General features: G+C 49.7%; 1 protein-coding gene across 3 annotated transcripts; it reads left to right on the top strand.

The window, feature by feature from the left end:
• The first annotated feature begins 9 nt into the window (after positions 1 to 9).
• ACRBP (acrosin binding protein) lies at positions 10 to 11,015 on the top strand. 3 transcript variants are annotated; one of them, XM_027653549.1, is made up of 10 exons: positions 10 to 170; positions 967 to 1,125; positions 3,469 to 3,563; positions 3,670 to 3,772; positions 3,907 to 4,267; positions 9,375 to 9,507; positions 9,699 to 9,878; positions 9,985 to 10,152; positions 10,228 to 10,314; positions 10,863 to 11,015. In XM_027653549.1, the coding sequence occupies exons 1-10, from the start codon at positions 122 to 124 to the stop codon at positions 10,989 to 10,991; spliced, it is 1,464 nt and encodes a 487-aa protein (XP_027509350.1). In that variant the 5' UTR covers positions 10 to 121; the 3' UTR covers positions 10,992 to 11,015. The 3 variants fall into 3 exon arrangements, with proteins under 3 accessions (XP_027509350.1, XP_027509351.1, XP_027509349.1); XM_027653550.1 differs by having other exon boundaries at positions 913 to 1,125; positions 9,765 to 9,878; XM_027653548.1 differs by having other exon boundaries at positions 913 to 1,125.
• The last annotated feature ends 871 nt before the right edge of the window (positions 11,016 to 11,886 follow it).

Below are 11,886 nucleotides of genomic sequence, written 5' to 3'. Positions count from 1 at the left end.
CATGGCGCCGTGGCCACATTCTGGTTCCACTGTTGCCAGGGGCAGAACCCGAGTGCTCAGACTTTCTATGTCTGCTCTACTTGGTATGTGAGTGACTCCCACCCAGCCACCAAGCAGCTCCATGAGGCTGAAGCCTGTGGCAGACATGTTGTGGCTCCTCTGGCTACTGAGTAAGTGCCTGCCCTCACAAGGTCACCTCAGAGCCTGGGGCTGGGGCTGGAAGGAAGCATGAAGCCCCTGTGCTGCTGCTGCCACCTCCCGTCTCTCACAAGACCACACCACTGGGCCGACAGGCCATGCCAGCCCTCCATTCTGCTCACCTGGGAATGGCTGCAGGCTCTTGGAGGGGTCATACGGTGGGGGCGGAGGAGAATGTGAAGGCAGGAGGGGAGGTGGCCCAGCTGAAGACAAAGGAGAGGAGGGAGGAGATGGAGGGATGTCCCCTTGGAGGGACACAGGCCCATAGCATGGTCCAGGGGGCAGCTCACAGGGGCCATTGCGAGTGCCTCTGGAGGCTGGGGCTTTTGAAAGGGGGGGAAAAGTCCACTGAGAAAAAACCCACCCAAAAAAACCAAAACAAAAACCAAGCCAAAAAACAAAACACCTTCCCCCAGTCCAAATCAAACCAAGCTCACAACAAAACACAGCTTCTAAATTTTTTCTTTTTTTTTTCCTTCTTTTTTATTTATTTTCACCCTTTTCCCCATGGGGCTCCTGGTTTCCCCAGGGCCCTGCAAACAGGGACGATGGAGGAAGACCTCAACCAGCACCTGAGGTCCTCATCCCAGTGCCCTGCTCTGTGCCAGCAGACAGGAGCAGACCAGCCTGCCAGCTGGTCCTTCATTTCCACCTACCACTTGCCTCCATTACAGGGCTGTTAAGCACAGACTGTCCCAGGTCTTTCTTCCATAGGTCTGCTGACCTTGCCGACGGCTGCTGTTGCTCCACCGGTGCCTCCCATTCCAGGCAGTCCGCTGTCAGACACGGAGTACCAGCAATTCTTTGCAAGGCTGCAGCCGCTCTGGGAGGCAAACATGTTCTGCCTGCTGCGCCAGGCATACGGCTGCCTCAGCCCCACCATTCTGCAGCTGGACCAGGAGGAGAACCATGGTCAAATCCCCAGTGGTAAGGACATCGCTCCACCTCCATGGGCAGCAGAGGGCGTGGCCCCAGCTGGAGCAGGGCCAGCTGTTTCTCTGCCCTAAAATGCCACAAGATTGTGGGAGGGGTTGTTTCGGAGTCTCTAGCCCAAAGTCCAGCTTGGAGCAGACACCCCCAGAACAAGAGCACACCAGCTTTGTGCAAGAGTGGTTTTGCAGCCTCCCTGTGCTGCACCACTTTCTTGGAGAAAAAATGCTTTTCCCAATGGCCAGTCCTAACCTCCTAAGCAGGCCGCAGTTTTCTGGGGCTTACTGAAGGTCTTCATCTGTTACCAGCTCCTTCCAACTTGATCTGGGCATTAATGCAGAAGCTTGGCTCATGGGTTCTCATAGGTCTTAAGGAAAACTTGAGATGATAAGCTGCCTTTTTAAGTGTTTAACATTTCAGGAGCCAAGAAACATCCCAGTTCAGAAAGCACCATAGCAACAGCACCCTTCAAATCTCTGCAGTGATATTTTCCCTGCACCCCTGCATCAGAGAATTTAAGTGGCATAATTATATCTGTGCAGCTGAAAAACTTGGTACTACTTCTGTTGTATTTTTCTTCAGAGGAAAAAAAATAGGAACAATTTTCTCATAAAAAATATGTCTTTATATTTAGATATGAACGTCAATGAGCTGAATGATCAGCCAACTGTGCTTATTTGGACTGCAGCTTGAGGGCAACTATTTCTTGCTGGTTTCTGCAGCTGTGTCAGGGAAACAAGTGCCACCCCTCAACACCAGATCCAGGGATGGGATCTGGGCTCCTCACCCACTTGTGGGCACCTGCAATCCTACGCCATAGTGCTGCAATCCTATGCCATGGTGCTGGGTGCACCCAGGGTCTGTCCCTGGTTCCTCTCCTGGTGCCCAACTCCCCAGCATTGTTCCTTGCCATATCCAGCCACACTCCCACTGCTCTTGCCTTTGGAGACACAGCTGCCAAGGGCAGAAGCATCTGGAAATGCCAGGAGATGGGACAATTTTGCAGTTTGCCTTCTTTACCTTCTTTTTCTCCATCCCTCAGCCTAACAGACCCATCCAGCAGACTTTATTTCCCTTTGTGTTATCCTTTTTTAGTTTTTGGGTTATTTTGGCACATTTCAGCCAGGCTGAGAGGCCAAGCTGTCATGGCAGAACATGTGCCCTCCCATGTTTAGCCTCTGCTGTCCTCACAGAGCTATGGTAGTGCTGTCTACATCCAGATATTCATGAGCATTAATTGCACCTCATCGGGTGCTGATGAAGGTAGTTACCTTGTGTTTTAAACAAAGAATAGGGGTTGATCTGGAGTGTTCCCTACAAGTTAGACACTTTCCTGGGCTGGGATCCTGGTGGATACCTGAAATTCTATTTTTGATGGTGCAGGTGTATGCTCAGCAGAAGAAGTGTATGTACAGGGTAAAGGTTGGTGCACAAGCAACAAACAGGACTGCTGATCTCCTCCCTCTCAGTCCTGTGCACACAGGGCTGCCTGTGCTAGCCAGACCATGCACTCCTAGAGCAGAGGGAACACAAGATCACCCCCCTCCCCAATTCTCCCCGGGTTTTCTGCTCTCCTGCATGCCTTTGCTTTCCTGTGATCACTGCAGAAAGAGCTGCAGCTTTGGGGTCAGTGTGTCGGCAGTGCTGTGGTCAAGACCACAGTGTATGTGTGTACAGGTACAGGCTTTGCCAGCAGCATCCTGGCCCTATGGACTTTACTCCATCCCCTGCAAGGCTGGAATCGATGTCAAACTATATTGCCCTGAAGATATTGTCTCCTCTAGAGCAGGTTTCCCAGAGAAGCTGTGGCTGCCCCAGCCCTGGAAGTGTTCAAGGCCAGGTTGGATAGGGTTTTGAGCAACCTGGTCTAGTGGAAGGTGTCCTTGCCCATGGCAGGGGGGTTGGAACTAGATGGTCTTGAGGGTCCCTTCCAGCTCAAACCATTCTATGATTCTCTGGTGCTCCTAGGCCCGGTCTGGGCATCTTTTGAACCTATCACATCACTACTTTTCTCTTTTTTCTAAATCCTGTAAGGACTAATAACAGAATCATCAGATCCTGGAAACAGGAAGTTTGGGTCTCTGTCATAAGGAAGATAACTGTGAGAAAAAGGGCAAAAGAATGAAATGAAGCCCTCAGGGGGTTGGAGGGAAAGGGCATGTGGCACCTGGGATTGGGAGCTATAACAGCCCAAGGCTGTGATCTCCACGTGGGGGCGGGCAGACTTTCCCTGCATCCACAAGCTGTCACCCCAGAGGTCCCAATCTCTTGGTGCACCCAGGCCAAGGGGGTAGATGACAAAACCTGTGGCCTGCCCCCATCCCACATGTCTCTCTCCAGGGCCAGTCTGCACTGACTTTCCAGAGGTGCTGCAGTTTCAGACCTTCTGCCAGTTCGCCCAGTACCGCTGCCTCAAACAGCAGTTCTATGTCAAGGTGGGGAGTGGGATTTGGGGGAGAGGGGTAGGGTAGATGGAAGGGGTGAGGAGGAAGGGAAGATTACATAGCAAGATTCGTGTTTCTCCCTCTTTCCCCGACTCAGAGAGTCCCATGTTCGACTTGGTCTCTAAAAGATGTCATCCCCTCGAAGCAACCTTACACTGTGAGCTCCGTGACAGTGGGCAAAAGCTCCTCTGCCAGAGAAGGTATGGCTGCACCGAGCTGTGCTGGGCACCCCTGCTCTCCTGCTTATCTCTTGTAGCTACTCTTCCACCCCCAGCACCTTTCTGGCTGGCCTCAGAAAGGTGCCCTCAGCCGCTCCATCCCTCTGTCTCCTCAGCTCGCAAGCAGGCTTCTCCCTCTCCTGCTCATGTGGAAAGGCTTCTGAACCACTCTCACACGCCCCTGGCTCAGAAACCACTGTTGACAAAGCCCCCCACAGCCACATCAAAGGTGACCACACCCTCACAGAAGAGCAGGACAACTGTGCACCCACCCACTGTGCTTGTCCCGGCTGCCACTACTGCCTCGCCTCCCAGGGCGGAATCCCCTGAAGACCAAAGCCTGAAGAACAGCATCTGGCAACTGATCCATTCAGCCCTTTCCTTGGATGCATCTCTGAACGCCAAGGACTCTTCTTGGAACTTCACCAAGTCAGGTCCAGAAATCATATCAGAGCAGGAAATTCCCCCCCGAGGCAGGTGAGGGCAAGACTACTCTTTCTGGGTACCTGTGCAGTACTGTCCTTGTGCACACTGGCTGGCAGCCCCACAGTATTCATGCCCCTGCTTGGAGCAGGTGGTGAGTGTGGGCAGGCTTTCTGGAGCAAGCTGTCCCATATAGAGAAGGAATGTACCTGGGAAGCCCCTCAGGCACCCCCTCCTCCAGCACAGTGTGAGCAGGGAGAGGGTGATGCAGCACTGCTCGTGCCTGAAAATGTCACTGGCCTTGCATCCTGAGAAAAGTGAGCTTAGTCTGGGCCTTAGCTGCAGGCAGGGCTTTGTTTCCCCACACTGTGGCTGTACGCAGCATGCAATCACCTCTGCACTTATCCTCTTCCCAGCACATCTCCCAGGAGTACAGGTGATGTGCAGAAACAGATTTGTTGTGAACACAGGTCCTTGTGTACTCCTTGCTCCTTGCTCTCTGTGTGCAACATGAAGCAGATATTTCTTAAAACAGGTTCCTGAGGAACCCTTCGAGGAGTGCTCTGTCATCTCGCAAGTAAAGTAAAAGAAGGCCTGTGCTAGGAAGTAGAGCTGGGAGCACAAAGCCATGCTCCTGGCTGTGCAGGACCACTGCTTCTCCTCAAGCATGTGAAACGGTGTGCACTCTGGATCTATGCACAGCTCTTCCTAGGGGGTTTCTGGTTCCCCACTCTGTTTTTGGGAACAGCTACATGGCAGTTCAGCACAGGGTCCTGTGAGAGCCCAGCTTGCTGCAGTCCTTTTACACATCCTTCTCAGTTTCTCTGGCCTGTAGGAGCTTGTTGAGCATGTTGAGCTCTTCTCAGTTGCTCTGCCAACATCTGTTTATTTCTGTCTTCAGGTAGCTGGGACTGGCAAGCCCACACAGAAAAGACCTGCAAAAGGATCATATCCTTTAACTTATTTTTTGATCCTTTACTACACTGTGGCTGAGGACCACTTGCTTTGACTGAGAAGCAAAGATTATTTTGCTTACCAGGAGCAGAAAAAAAGAAGCTCTCTAGATGTGGTTTTCATGGAGAAGTCATTTTGGTTTCGCTCTGTTGGTGGTCAGTTATGTTCCTATAAGCGCACAGATTTTATGCATGATTGCACATCTGTGGTTGCCCTTAAACACAGAGCATACTACCACTACAGTTCAGCCAGAGATTCTTCTTCTGCATGTGAAAATGAATTGCATCATGTTGTTAAAGCCATAACTGTTCTCTTGCAAGGCTGTAACATGTCATCCTCCTCCCTAACATTTTAGGAAGCTTTTACTGCGTGGAAACATATTTTTTCTGGTGTATATACTCTAAACTGTGTTTCATTGGGGATGTGCTCATTTTCCCTTCCTCTGAAACTGAGCCTTGTTCTGATTTGATTCTATTGGGATTATTGAGGGACTGCTGTGATTGCAGATGACACTTGCTATTCTGCTTCAGAGTTTCTCAAAGACACTAATGCTGACTGTGTGTCTGTAACCTGGCAGCAAAGCCCCATCAATCATGCTAAGCAAAGCTTAAACTCAAGTGGGGATAAAAAGGCGAGATAGACCCACGCCTGTCGGCTTTGCTGCTCACCACATCCTGCCTCCTCTCAAAGGGACTTCAAAGCATGACCTAAAAAAGGGGCAAAATGCTTTGGAGCATTTCCATTCCAGCAGAGGAGCAGTGCTGGGTGGGCCTGGACGTTTCACACAGGGGCCATTTGTCATCTGGTCTAACACAAGGTGTGCAGGGTGGTGACGGGCACAGATCCCAGGGCTCTGTGTCTACTTAAGGGTCTTACGTCCAGTAGGACATCTATCCCTTCTTGCTCACCCCTGCTTGTGGCAGCTGCTCTGGTAGCTCCACCAGCTTCCCTAGTACTTGATGAAGTTAATTGTGACCTTTAGAGAGAGACAGGGCAATGCTAGTGATATAACAAGAATCTGCAGCACACTTTTGTGGTCTTTCTGCTAGCAGTGAATCATTATTATGGGAAAAATGTCAATTATTGCACTTATTTTCTATTTTAAGTCCTTATTGTGTTTGCTGCCTTATTTCCCATTTCCTCTTCTAAGAGTTGCCTATATACCAGGATTCAGTCTTGCAATAAGATAAAAAGAGCTCTGTAGCTCTTACATTATAAAGCCTGTGCAACTCTTATTTTTTGCGGCAATTTTCAGTGGCCCTTTCAAACATCCCCATGTTCCAGCTCTGTGTGCACAGCCCTATGATGGGTTTCAGCAGGTAGATGCATAGAAGGACATCAACCTCCCTTCCCTGCTTTTCTGTTTTCACACAAGAACTGCATTTGCCCTTTTTCCCAGGGCTTCCCACTGTTGTGTTGTTTGTCAACTACAACCTCTACACCCCTTTCAGCATCACAGCTGTCCCAGATGCAGACCTTAGTCTGCTGGTATTCTCACATGGGTGCTCACTTGTGGTTCATGTGAGCCCAGCTTTCCCAGTAAGGCTGTTCCAACCCCTCTCAGAATCCCAGAATCACAGAATAGTTAGGGTTGGAAAGAACGTCTGGAAATCATCTGATGTAACCCCCCCTGCCAAGGCAGGGTCACCTAGAGCAGGTTACACAGGACTGTGTCCAAGTGGGTTTTGAATGTCTCCAGAGAGGGAGGCTCCATGAGTAGCCTGTTCCAGTGCTGTGCCACCCTCAACGTAAAGTTCTTCCTCATGTTGAGGTGGAACTTCTTGAGTTTTAGTTTATGGCCATTACCCCTTGTCCTGTCACTGGGCACAACTGAAGAGTCTCGCACCATCCCCTTGGCACCCATTTATATGCATTGATGAGATACATACACTCCTGGTGACTTACCCTCTTCCTCCTCCTCCTCCTCCTCCTGCTTTACTGCTCCAGACAGCCCTTGTGGTGCTTATGTACTTCAAACCCAGAGGCTTTCATTTTAAGGCCAAACTCTTTGTTAAAAGTATCATCCCCAGAAAAAATACTCTTTTTGAATTATCATCACCCACAGCCAGCCTTGGCATGCAGGCAAAGATATCTTTAGTCTTTCTGAAGCTGTTAAGAATGGCTTTTTCCTTAATGGTTTTAGGTTCCTGCAGCACCCCCCACCTAAATCAGAAGTTACCAAGTGCTGGAAAGCTGTTTGCTCCTTATCTTCTTTTCTGCTCGCCTCAGGTACTCACTCCACCTCAGCCAGCCAATTTCGGGGAGGCTCAGCAGCTGAAAGTTAATGGCTCAAGTCCTTGTCCTTACATTGTGAGAGAGGTGGATGCTTTTCACCAGCACTCTTCAGAGATACCGCTGAAGCAGGCTCTGTATGTGTCATTCCACATCTTGAGATGCTAAAGTATGATAAGCTTTTATCTGAAGTTTTCTCTTTTTGCCTTGGAGCAATTACTGATCTCAGCTCACAGATTCCTCTTAATTCTGGGGGGGGAGTTCACATTCCCTTTGAATCATTGCCTCACAGTACCTGTTAGGCTTTTTCCAGGACAGTGGTTAGGACAATAACATGCATAAATACTAAGCTGGGGTGGGATTTGCATTAAGAAATCACTTTAGGTAGATCTGTCCCTTTCCCTGAAGCATGGGTGAAATGTCTGTACATCCACAAACAGCTCAGCAGCATATCAACAAGCATAGGGGACTCACAGCAGTGCTGTTATACTCACTCAGAGGTGGTAAATCAGCTCATAAATTTGAAAATATTAGGCCAGAAAACCTCACAGCAGCGATGATGAGCAGAGATAGAGCAGGAAAAGGATGTGACAGGAAGAGCAACAGTATTTCTTGGTAACCTCAGACTGATGGCACAACTCCAATTTCCAGGAAGGTGATCTATTTTAACCTTCAGGCCTAGCAATTGCTCTGATCATGCACCTTGGCCTTCCTGCTCGGTGCAGGACATGAAACCACGTCTGGTGAGCCCTGGAGAAAAAAAACAGTATCATGCGTCTGAGCTACAGACCCTTCTCCTAAGAGGAGTTTGGGATATCTTTTTGAAGTCTCTGAACTGTGGAGAAACCACCCCATCAGCTGCTCCCAAGCTAAATACCCTCTGTGTCAGGAACATGCAGTTAATTTCTGGTTTGAATGGATCTTGCCCCAAATTCCAATCACCAAAAGTCATTACTCTTCCATCTGTTGACAAGGACAGCTTTCCAGCTGGTACCCTCCTTGAAAAAGTGCTGGCTGGCTGAGTGGCCACCCCCTAGTGTCTTCACTCAGATAAGTGAAGCTTTTTTAGCCTCTTGCTCCAGGTGAAAGTTTTCCAGGCCTTAGGAAATCTCATCTTCATGGCCTTCCTTGAGGTTCTCCACCTTTTTTTTTTATTTTTTTAATGCTAATCTGAAGGTCTCCAAGAAGTTTCAAATACTCTCAGGAGAATTTGTCCATACAGGTTAGCCTGTGCATGGATTTTAAGAGCATTTTAACATAGGCAGTTGCTGCTCCTCTTACTTTTTGTCAGATCAGTTTGTTTATTTATCACTGGTTTTGTTTCCAGGCACAAGAGGCAAATATCTAATTGAGCATTTTTACCTCTTCTGTATCACTGTTGATGATTGAAGCCAACCATCCGTGTCTAGTAACAGTTCTGTACCATGCCTACAAATTCCACTGTTCCTAATATTCTTATTGGTCTTATCCCATTGTCCTTAAATTTTTTACTTTTAGCTACCCATGTCAGTTTGGATGAGCAGTTAATTCATGGTTAAAAAATTTTTCCCCTTTCTATCAAATACATTGGCTCAAGCAGGAGGGAGGCTTAATGAGTGACATCCTCCAGACCCAAATGGGGCTGCCCCACAGTCAACACTCAGCAGACCTCTAACAAGCATCTCCTCATTGCCCTCAGATGGACAAAACTAGGCAGCACCTGCTGCAGGAGCCCTGGGAAAGTTCTTCAAGCTGTGAAGCTTTGTCCAGTCCCTCTCACATGGTCCCAAATGCACATACACACACACACACCGTAGCCTCTGTGTTACACAGGCATGTACAAACTCTGCAGATACTCCCATTCTTCTATACAGTTTAGCCAGGAGTCCAAGGTTTCTTCAGGAAGGGGGTTTTTTGCTATGTTTTGGGGTTGTTTTCCCCTCTTTCAGTTTCTAATTGAAGGTGTATTGACTTCATCCTTCCCTTTCTCTGTCAGCCTTTTAGCCCTGCAGAATGACGAGGCAGTGCTGGTCCTGTGCTATGCAGTGCTGGAGGGAAACTGTCTCTCGTCAATGCTTGCCATGGCCTGGAAGGAGATGGAAAAAAGAGTCTTTGGGTTCGGAGACTCGGTAAAGACCTTGATGTCCACCTTTGACCCCCATGGTGTGCAGGGCTCCCTGTCATTTCAGGTGTCACCTCCCAAGAGAAGCTGACCTGGGTGACCAGGGAGGCAAGCTCCAAGCCAGGGATATGGGAGCTCCTCAGTCTCCTCTTTTGGGAGCTTCTTAGTCTCCTTTTCCCCCCCGACCATCCACCCTAGGTGTGTGACAACCTTGGGCGGCATCACATGGACCTGTGCCCTGACTGTGCTTTCTGCTCGCTGAAGATGGAGCAGTGTCAGAACACCAAAACCCTGAGCCGTGTTCACTGTGACACAGGTGACTTCTTCACCTACATCAACCCTCAGATCGCAGCCCAGCACCAGGATTCAGAAAAGCAGGTACCAAGTGAGGTGTATGCCCTGCTGGTCTCTGAGAAGGAGCCTGGACTGGGAGGTGGGGAAGGGAAGGAAAAAGCATGTCTCACTTTATCCCGCTCCTTTGCAGACCAGATTCTCAGAGACTCTGGAGGAATATGACATGGATTTTTTCAAAGGGCTGAGGTCAGAGTACTGGTGCAGCCGGATGGCCACCCATGGCTGCCAGGACCCAAGTGTGATCCTCTGGCTGGAGGCAGAGTACGCTGCCTTCCAAGACAGAGGTACACCGAACAAGGTGGGTGACCATCAGTAGATGTTCCCATCTCTCCTTCTCCTCTTCTTTCTCTGACCTTCATTCCCATCTCCCCAGATCTGTGACTCCAGTGGAGTTCAGCACCCCAGCTACTGCATGTTCAAGAGCCACCAGTGCCTCCAGAAGAGCATCCACAACCAGAGGGTGAGAAGCAGCTGCACTGCCTTTTGCACAGCCTGCTCCTCCATGGCTGAGCCCTCCATAGCCAGCCTTGAGGCCCTGTGGAACTCCCTGGCACCCTACTTGTCCTTCCAGGAGGACAGAATTGGATGTGTTTGGGGGGGTGATAAATAGTGACCGAAACGTAACTGGCGTGTCATAGGTGGGTGGGATTTGCACAGACACTGTAAGGGAAGGGAAGCAGAGACAGATATAATATGGAGAAAAAGAAGCTGTGGGAAGCCTCCCACTCATCAGGGTATCCCTGTAGGGGAGGATCTTTCCCATCTACTGGTTGCTTCCTAGGTGGTAACAAAAACCAGAATCGCCATAGCAGGACAGAGGACTAGCCTATATCTTAGGAAACACACAGCTCAGCTATTAGCTAAACAGCTTTCCAGCTGGTTCTCCCCCTTCCCCTCTGGTGCCCCCATCATGCCAGCCTCCAAATGCTGTCCACCATGGAGATCCTCATTCCTTGTGGAAAGGATGGGCAGTGGCACCCTTCCTATGAACTCAGGTTCTCCTTGCAGGTGACTCGCGTTGAATGCAAGAGTAACGAGACCTACCGGGTGCTGAGTGCGAAGGAGGGAGAAGAGGAGGTGCAGCAGTGGCATGAGAGGTTCTTCAGCCTTGCCAAGCAGCAGTCAGAAAATCATTAAAGTTTGAAAAGACCTTCAACATAATCAAGTTCAACCTTTGACCAAGTACCACCATGCCCACTAAACCATATTGTGTAGTGCCATGTCTACTTGTTTTTTGAACTCTTCCAAGGATGGTGATTCCACCACTTCCCTGGGGAGCCTGTTCCAATGCCTGACCACCCTTTCAGTGCAGAAATTTTTCCCAATATCCAATCTGAACCTTCCCTGCTGCAACCTGAGGCCATTTCCTCTTGTCCTATCACTTGTTGCCTAGGAGAAGAGACCAAACCCCACTTCGCTACAGCCTCTTTCAAGTAGCTGTAGAGAGCAATAAGGTTTCCTCAGTGCCTCCTTTTCTCCAAGCTAAACAACTGCAGCTCCCTCAGCCACTCCAGATCCTTCACAGGCTTTGTTGCCCTTCTCTGGACATGCTCCAGCACCTCAGTCTTTCTTGTAGTGAGGGGCCCAGAACTGGACACAGCACTCGAGGTGTGGCCCCTCCAGTGCTGAGTACAGAGGGACAATCACTTCCATGGTTCTGCTGGCCATGCAATTTCTGATAAAAGCCAGGATGCCACTGGCCTCCTTGGCCACCTGGGCACACTGCTGGCTCATGTTCAGCTGGTGTTGACTAGCACACCCAGGTCCTTTTCTGCTGGACAGCTTTCCAGCCACTCTTTCCCAAGCCTGTAGCACTGCAGGGGGTTGTTGTGTACCCAAGTGCAGGACCTGACACTTGGCTTTGTTGAACCTCTTAGAATTGGCCTCGGTCCATCAGTCCAGCCTGTCCAGATCCCTCTGCGGAACCTTCCTACCCTGCAGCAGATCAACACTCCCACCTAACTTGGTGGAGTGAACTTATTGAGGGTACCCTCGTCCAAATCATTGATAAAGATACTAAACAGGACTGGCA

The sequence above is a fragment of the Corapipo altera genome, unplaced genomic scaffold (genome assembly GCF_003945725.1).
Source record: "Corapipo altera isolate COAL_440 unplaced genomic scaffold, ASM394572v1 61, whole genome shotgun sequence".
Lineage (NCBI taxonomy): Eukaryota > Metazoa > Chordata > Aves > Passeriformes > Pipridae > Corapipo > Corapipo altera.
Note: the sequence above shows the minus strand (reverse complement) of the source record. Positions and strands in the feature narration are given on the sequence as shown.

Bases quoted from the DNA above. Each gene is read 5' to 3' on its own strand.
- ACRBP (XM_027653548.1), top strand. From the start codon at position 122: ATGAGGCTGAAGCCTGTGGCAGACATGTTGTGGCTCCTCTGGCTACTG. The intron at 3,773-3,906 runs GTATGGCTGCAC...CTGTCTCCTCAG, and splicing joins AAGCTCCTCTGCCAGAGAAG to CTCGCAAGCAGGCTTCTCCC. The intron at 9,879-9,984 runs GTACCAAGTGAG...GCTCCTTTGCAG, and splicing joins ACCAGGATTCAGAAAAGCAG to ACCAGATTCTCAGAGACTCT.